Raw genomic sequence first — 18,346 nt, forward strand, 5'->3', positions numbered from 1 at the left:
AACTGCGCCACCGTGTTAATCTGGCCTCCCTAACCCCGGCTCAAACTCTGCGTTCTCGAACAGTGGAGTCAGGGGAGAAGGGAAAGTCCTGAGGGTGTGCCTTGTGTTCATTTGGTTTCACACCACCAACATTGTAGTTTGTGTGATAGGAGACAGGTAGCTATTTCGGAGCCTATGTCCCTTCTTGAGAAAGGGGACCTTTTGAAGACAAGTTCCAGCCACTGCCCTGTCCTGAAACAGCCAGTGTTTCTCTCCGATTTGGTCCGGTTCCATTCCACCGATTATCTGATTTGTGCTGCATAAAATTACAACAGGAGGTCCAGGATCCCCAGACCCCCCACGCTAGGTGGAAGAAAGCCAATGTTTTTCCTCATCCAGGGTCTCCAGCCCTGCCAGATAAAATGCTGGACCTCTGCCTGCATCTTGTGGATCAAGCCCGGGGGCGGCTGCAGGGGAGGAGTTTGGAATAAGTATAGGATCGTGGGAAGAATCATCATCTTAATCGCGGCCACCCTGCCCTAGCCACGAGATCGAGTGAACACTATCAAAGTCCTTTTCGGCATCTATACTCACCAGCATGTACTTGCCTGCTGCTCTGGATGCCTTTTCTATTATATGGTGTACCCATTTGGTGTTAACGCTTGTGTGCCTTTGAGGGATGAATCCCGCTTGGTTGGGGTCAACTAGGGCGGCCATTTGTGTGCTCAACCTGTGCGCCAGTATTCATGTGAATAATTTCAGATCCACATTTGAAAGTAAGATGGGTCGGAAAGAGCTGCAGTGTGTTTTGTCCTTCCTTGACTTAGGGATAACAATAATTGCGGCCTCTAACATAGAAGGTGAGATCATAACGGGCTCTGTAAATGTGTTAAAAATCTGCAAAGACGATCTCCTTGATTTATAAAAAACTAGTTAATCACACGGAGAATCCCTTAGTGGTTCTTAGGGACCAATGGACAGCTGATGGACTGATCCTAGATGATGAAGACTGGAAGCTGTGGCCTCTCCGAGGGTCGTTGCAATCCAAATGAGGCTCCGGCTGTTTCAATTAAAGATCCTCCATCACTGCTATGTTACTGGCCCACGAATGGTGCGAATGGGGTTGGCTGCGAGCGACGCGTGAAGGAGAAGATGTGGTGAGGTTGGAACGTTCTTTCATATGTTATGGGACTGTGCTTTCATTCGGGGGTATTGGTCTGCTATTCAGGCCAAGGTACGTGAGGTGTGGGGAGTGAGCTTTGAGTTGGAGGCACAGCGGTGTCTCCTGAATGTTTGGGATCCAACGGACCTCTCGTCCCATGGAAAGGTGTGGGCCACATTGGCATGCGTTATTGCCAAGCGTAATGTTGCTCAATTGTGGGGGACGAATCAGCCGCCTACTGTTGGTAAATGGATGGAAGATTTGGATTGGTGTATGTTTAGAGAGCGGGCGGTGTATGAGGCCAGGGGGAGACCTAAGAAATGGGGCAAAATTTGGGGGCCCTGGAATATGTATAGGGGTGATATATGCGCTCCTCCTGCCGCACCGGACGATCCAGTAATGTCGGAGGACCCCTGAACTCGTATGTAGTTATTTCTGCTGTATTTCTTTGATCAGGAGGACATCTATATATGTAATGCGTGTTAAGATGCAACCCAGTGTATGTATTGTATGTGTTTATGATTTCATTTTGTGTGCATTAATAAAAAAGAATAAAAAAAAAAGAACCTGCATCAGGAGCGGAGCCACCACCGGACAAAATATTTTATGAAAAGCTGAGGTAAGCCTTCTGGGCCTGGGGATTTGGCTAAGTTACTCGGGAAATCCCCGCTATTACCTCCTCGGCTCGAATTTTACCATCAAGGTTCTCAGCTTGCTCTGGAGACAAAGCGGCAGACTGCGCAAGTACCGGTCGCTTTCTGTACTATCTAGAGTTTGACCCTGATATAGGTGTGCATAATAGTCCTGAAAGATTCTAGATATTTCGGAGTCCTCCGACACTGTACTCCCGCCGTGGTCGTGTATCTCTTGTACTCCCAGCCTCTGCCTGGACTCTTGCAGTTTATCCGCAAGCAGTCAGTCACATCTATCCCCCCCACATAAAAAGAGTGCTGGAGGACTGCATACTCCGATCTGGATCAAGCGATCGATGCTAGCTGTGATCTCAGCGCCAAAAATTGGCGCCATACCCTGGGCGCTCCCGTCCTCTGATGGATATGCTGCAGTTCTTGTATCTCCTGAGAAAGGCTCTCTTTTCTTCTTATGGAGAGCATTATCCGCCACGGAAATCAAGATGAATTCACCTTGGATAACCGATTCAAGCGCCTCCCACATCGTGGCCTTGTAGATTTCTGGGATGTCGTTATATAGGAGGTAATTGCCCAAGGCCGTATGGATTTGTGTCACCACCTCCGGGCGCTGTAGGAGTGTGTCCCTTAGGCGCCACTGCCTGGTGGGGCGTTGCATCGGGGGCAAGGACAGTGTGACCACTACTGGGGAGTGGTCAGAGAGCGTGGCTGTGCGTATTTCTGTGTCTGTGGCTAGTGTGTGAAGGTCATTAGTGCCTATGAGACAATCTAGCCTGGCGTATGTTTAGTGCGGAAAAGAACAAAGAGCATTCCCTGGCCTGGGGATGAGCAGTCCTCCAGAAATCGATCAGTCCTATCCTGATCTTGCACGGACAGGGCACCAGCTAGTCTGAATCTTTGCGCTGACATATCAAGGGTGTTGTCAAAAACCAAGTTGAGATCTCCTCCCAACAAAATTTTACGTTCATCTGTGGTCATTATCTCTGTGATCGCCGAGTGGAGGAATTTCTCTTGGCATTCGTTTGGTCCATATATTGACCCTATAATCAGCGTGTGACTCACCAGTGTGAATCTATGCGCAAGGAGCCTTCCTTTGATTTCAGCTTCTTTCTGTACCATTTTACCGCTGAATGTTTGGGATAACCAAGATGGACACCCCGCTGACTTGATAGGGCAGGAGGAAAACAGTTGAATGGGGAATGCACAAGCCCTGAGTCTATGACAATCTTTGGCTAGTAGGTGCGTTTCCTGAAGAAGGCATATCTGCCTCCGTGCTTTCCAGGTATGATAGTTTTGCTTTGCGTTTCAACGGGTTATTCAGTCCCCTCACGTTGAGGGTGAGAATTAAGAGTAGTTGGGTGAGTTACTTAGAATGGACAGTAACGCTGTTGGATTGGTCCCAGGATATGAAAGCATGTGCAAGACTCTAGCACTGTGTGCGGTAGCACCCCGGAGTCCCAGATCTAACCCTGCAATGGGAATGATAGTTGAATGGAGGACCCCCAAAATAATCTTTAAAAACCCCAAAACAAAAACAACTGATTGTATAACAAAAAGGATAGACAAAGTCAGTCCTTCAGCCAGTCTTGGCTGCCAGGAAGGTAGATGGAATCCATATTGGGGCCAATCTGTTGGCACCTCTCCCCACCGCCCACTCTCCGGTTCTCCGAGAGAAATTAGACAACGCCACCGGTACAGATTCCAGTGCCTCTTGTTGGCCCTTTACAATCTCCGCCCGGTAAGGTCTTCTTGATAACTGTCTGGAGCCCTGCCGTCACCATCTAAGTTGCTGTTCCCCCAGGTTTGGGGGCACTGTCACCCCGTCTATGCAGCTGGCGGGCGGCTCCAGGCCCAACACCCGACAGACCTCGGACAGGGAGCTGATCTGTTGGAGCTTGCCATCCCAAAGGAAAATGAGCCTGAAATGGTGGCCCCAGGAATACACCACGTTTTGGTTGCGGAGATGCATGGTAACCAGTCTGAACGCTCGTCTTTTTTGTAAAGTGAGCGAAGCAAGGTCCTGCTACAATGTCGGGGTTTGGTCTCTGAATGTGAGAGGGAGCAGTACATGTGCTTTGCGCAGTATCTCCTCTTTAGTCTGGAAACCGTGCACACAGACTAAAATGTCTGCCGGGGGGCCTTGTCGGGACGAGGAGGGCCCACTCTGTGTGCTCGGTCTAGTTTAAGTTCTATGACAGGAGGGTTGGCCTCACAAAGCCGAAGAGGTCTTTTTCCCTCTGCCTTGGACGGGATTCCCTGTATCCAGGTGGGACTGCAGGTCTGTGTGCTGGTCTTGGAGTCGGAGGATCTCTTGCTGCAGGGCCTCTACTTCCGTGTCCTGGCGGTCTCCTTTATTCTCCAGGGCTGCAACTCTTTCCCCAAGGGCGTCAACGTCTCTCCTAGTTTCTTTTATATTTTGCGTGAGGTCTTTCTTGACTGTCTGGAGGTCCTCTCGAAGCGTCATGAAAAGCGACTCAAGAAATGCCAGTGTCACTGGCTCCTCCGTGGGACCCCCAGACTGCGTAAGGGTTGTCTCCCCAGGTGCGGGGGCCCTCCGCCGATCCGCCGCATGAGCATTTCTTTGAGAGACTGGTCCTTCTTAACTCGGCCGGTGGACATGTCTATCTCGAGGAGGTGCTATATGGACTGTTCCTGGGGTCTAGGTACCATATCGCCAGGTTCGTCCCTTGGAGCCAGGTCGTTTTTGGCCATTACCTCAAGGCTTTTAAATTCCTTTGTCTCCGTGCAGGGGTGCTAGGCCTCTCAGGGTCCTCCGTTCTCTTCTTCCGGCATGCCCGCGGCCAGGCTGCAGAGTTGTAGTATGGGCCCTGCCCTGGGTGGCACCGCCCTTGGACTCCAGCCAGGTCTGTCTCCCTTCGACAGCGTAGGGTCTCTAGCTGGATGGTGAATGCAGTATCCTTCAACATCATTTCGAAAAGGAAATTACGGGCCAGATGAATCAAGCTAAATTGCAATCGCAAACACTGCAAATCACAGAATTTCAGCGTTTGCGATCGCAAAATCGTAGAGTGCAATGTAGGAAAGAAAAAGCCCATTCGCAAAATAAGAAATCGCTAAAATAGAGTCCATTTATTTTACAATTTCTTATTTTGCAAATATGAACTTACTGAGTTCCAAATTGCGACTCGCAATTTGCGATTTTGCAAATGAGTCACAAAGAAATGTATAAAAAAAAAAATCGCAATTAGCTAATACCGAGAAAATCGCTATTGGCGACTCGCAAATTACCACCAACTCAAAGCAGGTGGTAACCAGGTGCACATAATTTAAACAGGCCCAGAATGCCTCACTATCTTTCACAATGGCAGCGCTGTATGTCATAGCGAGAAGGATGCGGATACAAGCAGCAGCGCAGAGATGGAAGCGGCGACAGGAACGCATATACACAGAGTGCGCATTACCCTGTTCCAGCAGACAGAAGAAAAAATACATAAGTACAGGCTACTCAGCAACAATCCTAGACCTGATAGAGGACCTGCATTCAATCCTGGAGCATCAGACCCGCAGAACCCAAGCCATTCAAACACATGTGCAGGTCCTGTGTTCACTGCACCTACTTGCATCAGGGAGTCACCAGGGGGTGATAGCTGTAGATGAAGGAATCTCCCAAAGTTGCCTGTCACGCTTTTTACATTTTTTCCTGGATGCCATGCTTCAAAGAATTCACCATTACATCAGGTTCCCCACTACGCAACAGGAACTGCAGAAGACGAAAATGGATTTTGATCAGATGGCACAACTCCCACATGTCATGTGGTGCATTGATGGGACACCTGTTGCATTCTCTCCTCCTTAAGCTACTGAGTATGTGTATCGAAACAGGATATCATTTAAGTCCAGGTTATTTGTAATGCCTCACACATCATTACTGAGATCGTAGCCAAATATGAGGGAAGTACGCAGGACTCTTGCATCTTCAGGCACAGTGGAATCTATACACGTCTCACTGGTGGAGAATTTGGAGAAGGATGCCTGCTAGGTAAAAGCATGGCACCCACTCTGATAGACACCTTGGATGTGTTGAAATTGGCCTGTGATTAATGTATTTTTCCTTTCTCATGTAGGTGACAGCGCATATGCAGTGCGTTCATTTATACTCACCCATAATCTCACCCCAACTACCCCAAATGAGTGCAGATACAATGTTGCCCATAAGTCGACACGCAATGTGATGGAGCTGAAATTTGGACTGCTGAAGAGTAGGTTCCGCTGCCTCTACAAAAGTGGAGGTGCACTGCAGTACCGCCTAGAGACATACTCTAAAATCATTGCTACATGTGCCATGCTACACAACCTGGCTACCAAATACGGAATCTCATTGGACATCACAGATATGGACGGACTCAGAGGATGATGAAGACCCACTGCCACCTCGCAGAGCAGCAGGTGGTGTTGGTGCCGCAGATGGGAGACACAGAAGTCATGAGATCACACGCAACTATTTCTTAATGAGTAATGGACAACGCTAATAATGACTTTAGCAGAACTGCTTTTTATTGACCTGGACATCAGGCAATATGTGTGCACACAGCCTCACAATCCTGACCACTGTGTGCCTTGAGTTGCACATCATGGTATATTCACACTCCATGCAAATTTGCAACCCTTTTAATGGTCTCTCATGGGTTACCTCACCCATTTGCAATTCTCTGCCACAGTATTAACTATTTATTGTGCCCACGCAAAGTAATGCTACGGTCAGTGTTCACACTGCCCTCCCTTGATGAGGGGTCTGCTGCTGTCCCTTGCCTTGCACTCTGCCGTCTGGGCTCGGTGACAGGTGGAGTGATGCTGCTGCGGCTTAAGACCTCACTGTCCCCAGCACCTAGTGCACCTGTGGCAGCTATATTTGCTGTCAGGAGCTGGTCGACAGCATTGGTGACCTGCAACAGCCCCCTTGCAACATCCTGGCTGCAGTGGGCCATTTCAAACTGCATGGAAACTGTGCGTCAGCTTAGGACAGCTGTGGCATTGCAGAGTCGGTTGACCGCCTTTGTGTACCCATCCATGCAGCTGTATAGGGGTTGCTTTTCGTGGCGCCTTGAGCCATGGTCCCTCTACATGGTGGTGCATAGTTGTTGTATTGCTACAGCCATGTCCTTCATGCTTTCTGTATTTGCCCTCTGACACACTGCGACTGTGTTGTTAAGGTCACCTATGCCCTCCTTGATATCCCTCATGTTGTGATTCAGGGACACCAGCTGCCGTTGCATGGATTTCATGCTTCTAAATTGCAGCAGCTGCAACTTGACCATGGTTCCCTCAAAGCCAGAGAAGATGGTGGATTCCTCCCCCTGCTCAGCAACACGTTGTGGCCTTGCTCTGCATCGGAGGCTACTGGTGCTACTACGCTGCACAGGAGACTGACAAATAGGACTGGGGATCTTCCGGTGTCTCTTCCACTCCTCCCTCAATCTCCTGTAGTGGTGCCACAGTGTACCTGCATGGTCTTGGTGCAGGTGTTGTTTCTGTGCCTGTGTAAGACTCTTCCTCCCCTGCATGTTGTTGTTGCTCAGGTGCCTGATCGATCTGGCTGTCTTCTGCCTGTGGCGCAGGTTCGCCTGTGAATACAAGAGAACCATTTACTGTTTGTCCTTATTTCATTTTCTTTTCATTAAATGTACATGAATTGGTATTCCCACCAGATGTGCTTAGCTTGCTTATTGACTGGTGTGAGTACACTGCGAATAGGTTTCCCTGTGTCACTGCTTTGCCATCTAATGTTTGAGACTGCATCTCCCATGATGCATTGCTTGGGTGGGTAATTTTGGATTGTGAAGTTAGGAGGATGATGGCTCAGGACAAAGTTTGCATGCATCTGGTGTTGTCTGTGGCTGAGCTGTCCACATCTCCTATGACAATTATGCTCTTAGGCTGGTGGATGGGCTCCACCATGTCCTCCAGGGGTGTTGCTGCTGGCTCTGTGGAAGGTCCTCTACCTGTTTTTTTGGTGTCCTGAAGCCTTTTTGCAACCTTTTCTTTCGCCTTGGAGCGCAAGTCGTACCAGAACTTCCTTAGGTCCTCAATGGAGCGCTGTGTGACCTCATTGTATTCACTTTTGCTTGTATTTCCAGCCAGATCTTCCTCTTCTCAGATTCTGGGACGTGCTGAGACTTTTTCGTGAAGAGTTGCTCATGGCTCCTCACCATTACCTCTATGAGGACCTCCAACTCCTTTTCGCTAAATTTGTGTTTTCTTTTCCCTGCTGCAGGCTCCTTTCCTTGCTCTTGTGTGTTCATTCTGTCAGTTTGTGCCTAAGCACTCCTGTTCTGCTCCTGAAGGTGTGCACTCCTGCTCTTAGTGCTCTTAGTGCTCAGACACTCTGAAAAAGCATGGGCGGGGTTCACTTTCTTCTTGTGATGTCATCAGACTGCACCCGAATCGCAGATTCGCTAAATTGCAATTTTTATAAATTTGCAAACTCGCATATACCGATTCTGTAATTGCAATCCAGTATTTAGATTTGCGAATATTAAGGAATCGCAAAAAAATAGTGATTTTTTTTATTACTCTGCAATTTGCGATTCTCAAATAGCGATTCGGTAAAAATCGCCATTTGGGAAACACAAATTTGGTTTTTCATACATCTGGCCCTATATCTTCCCATTGATGGCTACTCACTGTCTGGGCATTATAAAGAGCCCGTGAAGCAGTGCATTACAAAGGGATAAACAACAAACTCAACATATCAAAGCCACTGACCATCACTCCGTGTCGAGTCCAAGTTAGTTTTGTAGAGTATCTGAGGCTTTCCCCATTAATTGATTCCCATGCCCTCTCTCCCAATTTCCATTAACATTAGGTAACCCTTTTTCCATTACCATCAATGCCATAGAAGTCGTCAATCTATGTGAGGCAGAGTTATCTCTCAATTCAGTTCCATCTTTAATTTCTTCCATTCTTCAACAACCACTCCCTTTTATTATGCACCATGTCCCTGTTTTAAATAACTATATGTTGCACTTTTCTAATCATTGGGAATTAGAACGTTTCTCGTCTATCTAATTTCTCTGAAGATTACACATCAATTCGTTCAATTTTCTAACTAAGATTTATTCTAACCTTGGAACGAGTTTGGCTGTATTTTAAGCAATGTTAATAATCCGAATTTAAAAATTCAACAACAAATAAAAATAAAAAAAGAAAGCTCTGGCAAGAACTTCAGATACAAAGCTAATGTTTCAAGAAATGGATTCTACTTTAACAGCCACTGAAGTGTTTAATATTAGGTGCTGAGCCTTTTGGGGTAAGACAAGAGCTCCCACTATTCATGAAGGAATACACAGGCTAAGGGACACATTGGAATGGAAAAGCTGACACTAACATTAATGCAGGACGGTCTGAGGTTTGATATGCTGTGAGCCCCATTTGTGGGCTATCTAGGTCAGATGTTCACCTGCCCTAGGTACTTTAGAGTGCTGAGAACTGTCCAATCGCAACTTGATCGGGCACAACAGCAGCGAGGCATGGACTGCTCCTGAACAAGCGATTTGCCACAAAATAGGAGCCTGGAAATGAAATGTGATACAGCTGCGGGAACCCTCTTCTCCAGAGGAAAGATTGGGGGCTGAGGGGAACTAAGGAAGTTATTCTTATTGGACATATCAGGGGGAAGGGATCTATATATTTTGTTTTTATTTATATCTATTATACACTAGCCTCTGTGTTGTAGGCATGGAAAAATGTAAAACAAAATTTAAATTTACTGATTTCATCCATAATATTAGACTTTAAACTGGGGTGGGGCCGAAGCTATTATATACGGACTAATGAGCACAGACCACTACACAGTATATAAGACAGCATAAGTTATTTCTGAGTTATATAACCTTAGAAAAACACAGCGGTCAACCTCAGCTTTGTATCGCTTTAAGATCCGGAGTCATTTGGGTGCCCCAATGAGGGGGACACCCATGAGAAATGGCCGATTAGTAACTGCTTAACACAGGCAGTTATCTCGGACTTCGTTTTTCTGTGATCGTAAGAGTTTTCTGGCCAGAATTGATGGGAAATAGCTCAAAAAATGACTGAAGAACCTTGGTTCACCGAGAAGAACTTTGTGTGTGATATACACTGCTTGGTCAACTCCTACATATTCAAATATAGCCCGAGCCTTGCCTGTGGTGCCTGAAAGGAACCACAAAAGCTTTAACACCCTATCGTCCTACTCAAGTCTATTATACATGAAGGCATCATTTTGGAGTTGCAAGAGATATGAACATCTAGAAAATACTGTATGCGATTTTCCAATGTATGAACTACATATTTCAACACGGTTTAGAAAGAGGGGAAACATTTCTGACAGCTACTGAAGAAAAAGACAAATGTGAGCTTTCACAGGTCAATTACACATGAATGGTACCCATGAGATGATCCACACAACAAATGAGAAGAGCGATATAGCAGAAATCCCCACTGAAGAGTGCATGCTGTTTGTTAGAAGTAATTACCTGGCTCTTACTGTTTGGACAATACAATCTGGAGCACTCATGAATGATTTTCATGAATTTGCACTTGCATGAATGCACGAACCTGTTGGTTGCTGGACTGTGTGCGGCACTCAATAGCACAGTATCCCACCCTCTTTCACTTACAATCAACCTGTGCCAAGTTTCTAAGTCATTGGGGTTCTATAACGGCCATGCCTATGATTCTCTTGTCTGGACTTGTGGGATGGGTAGGATTAGGACTGGAACAGGGTGAAGCACAAGAGTGAAGACTTACCCCCTATGTAGGAATATCTTGATGCAGAGATGCCACCGTTGGGCCCTTGTGCACGTCTCAGCCCCAATTCCAGCAGTTTTTTATCAGGGCCGGCCGCAGTGCGCATCCTAGCAGCATTCGTAGCAACAAGACTGGACAGAAAGAAAACAGAAAATAGTGTCCCTAAATTGCAGACTCAGCCATATTTGGAAGAAACCATGAATCAATAGAATGTACGTGCTTATAAGAACATCACATTTTCTGCATGTCCGGGAGGCAGTTACCACACACCTGCTAGTGCTACGTTTTTTTCAGATGTTTACATATTTGCATGATCAAACCTGGATTACTACTTTTATGCAACAAAAAAATCCAGATAGAATGTATTTTGATCTTACAGAGGGGGGCTATGGCTGATGTCACCATCAGAAATGCAGACCTGCAAGCCATAGGATGTACCACAAATTTGAAAGTAATAACCCATGGCAGGAAGAACATTTTATACCAGGAGACTATGTACAGTGTGGCAAAAGAAACGGAATCAAGTAAAAGAAACTCTTCTATTTGCATCAGTTCCTATATTGGCATTATCAATACTCCATTTACCTAAGCTGCAAACAATGTTGTAATTCTACCTTTTGTGAAATGATTGTGCCTAGTTTGCCTAGTTGCTTCCTTCAGGCGAAATCGAAGTCACTTTAGGCTGCTTTCACTCTAAAAGGGTAGGAATACCGATAGCAATTTCATTTTTCGAAACCAGTATTATTTTTTTTAATGATGTTATGAACAAATGGTCTCCCGCCCTGCAGCTCGCCATACGGCTACACCCTTCGCTCTCCCAACTTGAGTTAAAGTTCACAGACCAGTCATACTTTGTTATTAAAAACATCTATGCTTCATTATTGGCAGCCCTGGCGTAGTGCACGGTCATTCTCCTACACGTCAGGTGGGATAATCAGAATCTCGGACCTTCTGCCCTTCGCTATTCTGACGTTTCTGTCCCCATCATTTGCTATGACTCACCACCACCACCACACTCGGGGACTCTGGACATTTCCTATACCCACTACAATCCTGATCAACTCTTCTACCTTCCTTTAGCCTCTCTCTTTATTACATGTGCTTTTATCCGGTTAGACAAATTTGATGATAAATGCTTCCATTATCCTATGGCCTTTTCTTTTTTTATTCTTTTCTCCAATGTACTGTTTTGTTCTATGTAAAACTAAAAAATATATTTAAAAAAAAAACTCACATTAACGAAACTGCCTTACAAACCTGACAAACTACATAGTGCTGCAAAAGGAATGTATTTGCACAAAGGGATATGAAGCCATTTGTAAATGATATTCAGAGGGGCTACTTAATCGATACCCTAGAAAGGGCTTTCGGCCAAGCAAGGGTTAGCAAAGAACTATAAATGGAAATGGAAGAATTATCTCTTAAATGACATCATGAGGATCTGAAACTTGCCTCGTGGATCAACTGCTTTGCTCAGTGCAACAAAAGGCATTTCTCGGTCTCCAACTTCACCCTAGAACCTGCCCCACAATCACAATATTCAATGTTTCCAGTCTGTTAGTGTCACAGCCTCCACTAACACCCCTGTGGTCCTGCAACAAGGGTTGATGGGATGAAGGCTTATAAGAGAAGTCACTTCTTTATTACTAAAAGCATGGCATGGCCACACAAAGTAGCCACAAGGACAAAATAAGGAGCATAATTTAACATTTATAGGGCCTAATGTAAACTATGACGGATGGGATACTCGGCTACAAACGTGACGGATATCCTGCCCGTTGTATTACAGGTGCCACTGAATATAATGCTATGTAATGTGGCAGACGGGATATCCGTTACATTTGTGACAGAGTAAATCATCCACCAAACCCTAAATCAGGTTCACAGTTACAACAGGATGAGAAATCCAATGGTTTATTTAGGGCTGGCAGTCAACATAGGGGTTAAGGTTCAAACCACAGTTGATGATTAACCATTAAAATAAGTAGCAGTTTGGCATTTGGCACTTGATAACCTAAAATGCATTGCGCTAAATATTTTTCTAACTACTTGACAGCGGACAATCAACTAAAATGTTACGCCAAATTGGACAACAATGCCTATCTGTATAGGAATTTGGCTATCGTCCATGTTGCATAAGCCCAGCTGATCTCTGGACTGGTTTCCTTTTCCACAAGATAAGGATTACTCACAAGAGCTGTGATTAACGCAAAATCCCAAGCTTACCCCACACTAGACAGAAGAGGCTGCATTCTTGGAGGATTGTGAAATGAGGAAACAAATACTATGCACTCCTTACACCAGAGCTCTGGCTAAACCCTGGACACAGCCCTCCTCTCAGTTAAGATAGCCTTACGACGTATTTGCACACATTCTCTCTAGTCTTTCTCCGTTTTGCTTTAATTTTCAGCTTGGTCACAACAGTTGTGTGCTGTGTAAAGGATGGTCTTTGTTTTCAGGACTGGAACAGCAATGTGTTTCGAAGACAGCACTCAGGCCAGTGATTATGTTTAGGTTTCGATTTTTAGTGTGCTTGCTAGGACTCTAAATCCAGTTGGCATCACTTAAGTAGAAAGCTTCATCTTTGAATTATGTATATTATATACGCCACTGCGAAAAATGTGAACAATGTAGGGCAAAACAAATTGCTTTAAACAAAAAACCTGAATGCATATCTGCAATATTACCGGGAGAGCTTTCCATTAATATCTGTCACTAAGTATGTATTTGCTCCTAAAGTCAATTGAATCTGTAATGTTGGAAGCTATGTCCTTCATGTTTCTTAATAATGGCAGAGCTTTTTTTTTTACCTTGACGTACTTTACTCACCAACCCTTTGAGTATTTTTATAGTGGAAATGTAGCGGCAGAGAAATAAAGCACAGTACAAAATAGGTGAGGGGATAAAAAAATGAACCAGCTGATAGATAGCTTACAGGGAAAAACCAACTGAATACTATGCGCTTACTGTACTCTATAGTTCACGCATTCTCCTAAGGTTTTTAACGGTATTTATCGTTTTTTATGGTGGATTGCAAGAACACTCGAGAGACCACACTGAAAAAAGGGTTTATTTGTATTTATTTATTAAAAAGTCGTGCAAGTGTTAGCTATCACTAACAAAAAGGCCTCAAAGAGTGCTAGTGAGGGACAAAAAGCTTAAGGATTAAAACTAGTGCAGACCAGCAAGTCCATATGCCAAGTTCCACCACCAACCAACTGACATCAACCACATGTGCGTAGAACTACATGCCCATTCAAAGCAGAACATAAGGTTGGTTGGTTGCTGCACAGAGGAGCCGCAACAAAGTGTAACTAAATTCCATAGTAAAGTCTGAAAGAAAGAGGTGGGTCTTAATTCTCAACAATGTTGGTCTGTCTCTCCAACTTGAGGAGTTCGGGAAGGAGGAGCACTGAGCATGAAGAAATCTCACACCAAACATTTTGAAGCTTACTCATAAAGGTGTTTTGAAGTAAGTAAAGCAGTGCTCTTGTACTTTTTTTTGTTTTTTACATACTCTTGGATTAATATGTGAATTGAGCCCAAAACACCTAAAAAGAGAATACAATGGGAGTATATAGAAAATACTTTTGTACAAGTAGTACACAAAGATATACAAAAGTATGTACTCTACTACTACTTCTCCTCAAACGCTTTTGTGAATCTGCCCTATGGTATCTGGTTGAGCACATGAACACAAAGTTCAAGGTGGTCTACCTCGATGGACGGTATGGCAGTCAATTCCAGCCTTCTAATGTAAAATGAGCAAACTGCCTCAGCTGAAATATGAGCTATGTAGGTTTTTGAACTTTTCACTGCTGTAGTGCACAAAGCCACACAACACAACAGGTGTCCTTTCTGTTATGTTATGTTAGGAGGACTTGTAAAGCACGCAGCTGCCCCAGCAAAGGGGTGTCCCGGCGCTAATAGCAACAAAGGCAGATGACAGCAAGGGAGACCTATCATAACTAAAGAGAAGAAACCAATATGCTGGTACAAGCCACAGAGGCAAACAGAAAGGGAGTAAACTGCAAGAAGGGCATAAAGTGAAGGGAAAAGATGGGTCTTGAGTGCCTTACAGAATGCCAGATATCTACTAGCAAATTGTTCTCTTATAAGAAAGGATCACTGCTACTGCACCCCACCTATTTCTGGAGCCAGAGTTCCCCAGACATTGGGACAGATGTACAATGGATTTTTGCATTCGCAAATGGGTTTTAGACCCCTTTGCCCATGCAAAAAACCTGTGGGCGATGTACTAACCCTATTTTGTGAGTTGCTAATTAAATTGCGACTCGCAAAATAGGATTAGCGACGCTCTATTAGGAAGGGGCGTTCCAAGGACGTCCCTTTCAAATAGCGATTCTGAACCCTATGTAAGAATGTTTAGCAACAGCAATTGTGGTCGCAAAACACTCGCAGTTTACTACCCTCTTCAAGAGGGTGGTAAACCATTCGCAAACGGAAAGGGGTCCCGTGGGGACCCCTTCCCGTTTGTGAATGGGTGCACAATGGGTGCGCAAAAAAATGTGCAGAGCAGGCAGTGGTCCCAGGGACCACAACCTGCCCTTTAAAAAAATGAAACAAAAACGTTTCCATTTTTTTTAAAAATACAGCACGTTTTCCTTTAAGGAAAACGGGCTGCATTTAAAACAAGAATTGGCATAGCCAATAGGTCTCGCCTTTGGGACCGTATAAGTATTTAGCCATGCAACAGTTGATGTTATTGCACAAAGGATATTGTGCTGCATAACTTAATACTTATAAGGTCCCAAAGGCGAGACCTATTGGCCATGCCAATGCTGGTTTATGTGGGTGACTATCATGCCCTTGAAAAGAACATGATGCTACTAACTGTAGATGGTTGTGGAATTATGGTAGTAGGGAACATGCTTTTTTACCTGAACCACAGTGGAACGATTGCCTCTTGGATAGCCATGGTAAAATACAAGCAGTATTTTAAGGCCGGACCCCTCAATTTTCCTCAGTGTCTCCGTCCTGTGCTTGTGTATGCTGGGTACATGTGAGGTGGTGTTCCGTAGTGGCGATCAAGCCTGCGTGTATCTAGCACCAAAAGTTCTACCATGCTTTTTATGGTCTATTGCAACTAGAGTTACCCATCTCTTCAAGTCCCCCTGCATTAGTATTGCAATTCCCACATCCATTGAATGTCTAAAAGAAGCACAGTGCGGTGTCAGGCTTTGAATCGTCATCCAGAGGAAAGACTTTATGTTGTCAAGTGACTGAAACTCATCTTCTCAAGCTGCGACTTGGCCAGAGTGTAACACTTAGATAAAGACTTTGGCTTGGAAACTCAGCTGGGTCATATGCCCCACAGAAAGGATGGGGGTCACATCCCCTTTCCTGACTCCTGTGCTTTTAGGAGAGAACCAGAACCGTCTACCTGCAATCCCTTTAAAGTTGCAATGTTACCTCCAAATGGTTCCATGGAGCGAAACCTAACTAAAAGGAATATAAGCTTAGTTGCAATTTACTCCCACCAAATACTCGGGACTTGACTGGACACTTGGAAGGGTAAACTGTTCTTTGGACTGGACAGGAGACTGCTCTGCCTTCAAAGCCAGATTTCACCTTTTCATTAATCCATGTACCCCAGTGTAAAAGAAGGCAAGGGCCTGAAACATTCTCAGTGGCTGTCTCCCTTTCAAGAGGTAAGGGACAGAGTCCTCCTGCTGATATTAAACTCTGCTGCTGAAGGAACCAAGAGGAAAACTGCCTGGTGTGGAGTGAATATTATTAAAGTTCACCCATAAACAGAGTTCAAAGGGAACATTACCAGAGCAGATCAAGCAGTCGAAACAGACAAACTTAGGAACTGCCAACTATTTCTTATCTAACCTTGCATGCAACCCTAGATGCCAGCATACTTCATCCTGTCTGTGTCCAATAATCGTGGGATCTAAATACCTAAATTCTGCATTGATTCCTCAATTTCTTCAAGCAGCTTGTGACTGCATTGGCCCACATGTTCCCTCCTTTGTGCAATGAATGCTTAAGTAACTGATGACCATGCAAGACCTGGGTTTCAACCATTGTATAATGAATCCATTTATTTAATCAACAGCCAGAGAGGTTCACCTCATCGCGCAGCCACTCACTCCTCCATCAACGATCAGACTATTCCACGGGACGACTTTATGTACCTGCAATATCTGCCCCTGTGTGACCGCGACTAAGATCACCACTACCTGTGACCCCGAGTGACTGGGTACCCACTACCCGGCAAGTTAGTACCATGCACTCTCTGCCAACCCTTGCAAGCACAAACAAAGAATGCCAGGTATCGAACTAAGAATCTTCTCTCTAACCCTAGTCTGCTATAATATGGGAAATAGTCTCCTCGTGCAAACCTTCCTCTTTATGTAAAGCCTACTATTAATGCCATATAACTTATTAAACATACTAGGTGAATCTGCTTCAGAAGTCATTTTTCCATAACAAAAAACAATGTAAAAAACAGGACTGCTGGAACGGTCTATTTATTATGAACGATACATACAGAGCCAGGTTAAGACATGACATGGATGTGGTATTAAGTGAACTTGCATGAGTTCAATCTTGTAGCTTGTCCTGTCGAGTGGTTAAAGTATGAGGTTGCCCTCTCTAGATTAACTGTAGTCGAAAGACAGTGGTAGGTAAATGGTGGAGGTGCGCAGTGATGAGGGAATGCTAAAGAAAAATGGGGATGGGGAAGGAGGGGCTTGATAGGGAAGGTAAAAAAACTGAGAATTGTTGTATTTCATGCCAGAGAAGTGTAGTCAGAGCTGCTGTAGCGCACCTACAGTAAATATCCTGGCTGTATGCATTTTGAAAAGAGTGAAAATGAGGCAAGGTAATCAAGAGAAAATGAAACCAAGAGGGTGATGAACACGAGAGTAGATGACTTAGGGAGGGAATGCGAAGGGGGAACAGAGAAGGAAGGGAGTGGTGATAAGTGTACAAAAGAAGAAAATGATTAGGCCATAAAAGAGCTAATTTTAAAGAACTGAAGATGAGGGTTCATGCAGGTAGGAGAGGAAAGGGAAGAAGAGTGCAGAGAGGAAAGGGATGGAAAAGTGCAGAAGGGAAGAGGATAGAAATTAAAAGATGAAGAGGAGTGTAAACTACAGGCAAAAGGGAGAAACATATTAAAAACTAGTTCAATAAACAAATGGATTAAAGGTAATGAAGGGCCCCCCCAACGGTGTTGCGCGAAAGAAATTAAATAACTAAACATGCATGTTAGAGGCGGACTGCGCAGAAAATGAAAGCACACTGCTATAGTGCTGCGAAACGCTATGTTTTGCCCCGCGTGGCAAATTAGATAAATAAATAGGTGTGTCCAAGGCGGACCGCGCAGTTAACCAGCTGCAGCACATATGGAGAGGAAAGCGCGCAAGGAGAATGAGAAAGAAAGGCAGTCGGAGAATCTGAGGAGAGCCCGGGACTGGTACGTGTGCACGCGCGCAGTTTTCACTTGTCAAGCACTGCACTTGTGGCGCGATGCTGTTCGCTCCCGCAAGGTGGATGCCACCACAAACACGAGTGCAGTGCTTGAAAAGTGAAGACCGATGGCTAAATGACCTCCCAGAGCAGCGCATGCACGCTGCCTAGGTGAGACCTAAAGACTGATTTATTTAAAAGCAGTCCCAGACATGGAGGTCTGCTGACCCCAGCAGGCCACCATCCCCGTTAGTGCCAGCCATTCCCAATGGGGTCGCAAATTGCGACAGCCTCATTAATATGCATGAGGCATGCAATTTGCGACCACCCTTTGGGAATCGCGAACAGTGTCTCGGACACTGTTGTACAC

The 18,346-nt window shown here is 45.1% G+C and overlaps 1 protein-coding gene across 2 annotated transcripts in view; it reads right to left on the minus strand.

Moving 5' to 3' along the window:
- Window positions 1-18,346, minus strand: part of NAPRT (nicotinate phosphoribosyltransferase) — a 367,006-nt gene that overhangs the window by 190,815 nt on the left and 157,845 nt on the right. For both annotated transcript variants that reach the window (XR_013610448.1, XM_078686638.1), the window contains exon 4: window positions 10,534-10,664. Coding sequence is in view for 1 of the 2 variants with exons in the window: in XM_078686638.1 (XP_078542764.1) it covers window positions 10,534-10,664 (131 nt within the window). In the remaining variant the exon portion in view is untranslated. The remainder of the gene's footprint in view (window positions 1-10,533; window positions 10,665-18,346) is intronic.

Source organism: Lissotriton helveticus, chromosome 4_1, assembly GCF_964261635.1.
Source record: "Lissotriton helveticus chromosome 4_1, aLisHel1.1, whole genome shotgun sequence".
Lineage (NCBI taxonomy): Eukaryota > Metazoa > Chordata > Amphibia > Caudata > Salamandridae > Lissotriton > Lissotriton helveticus.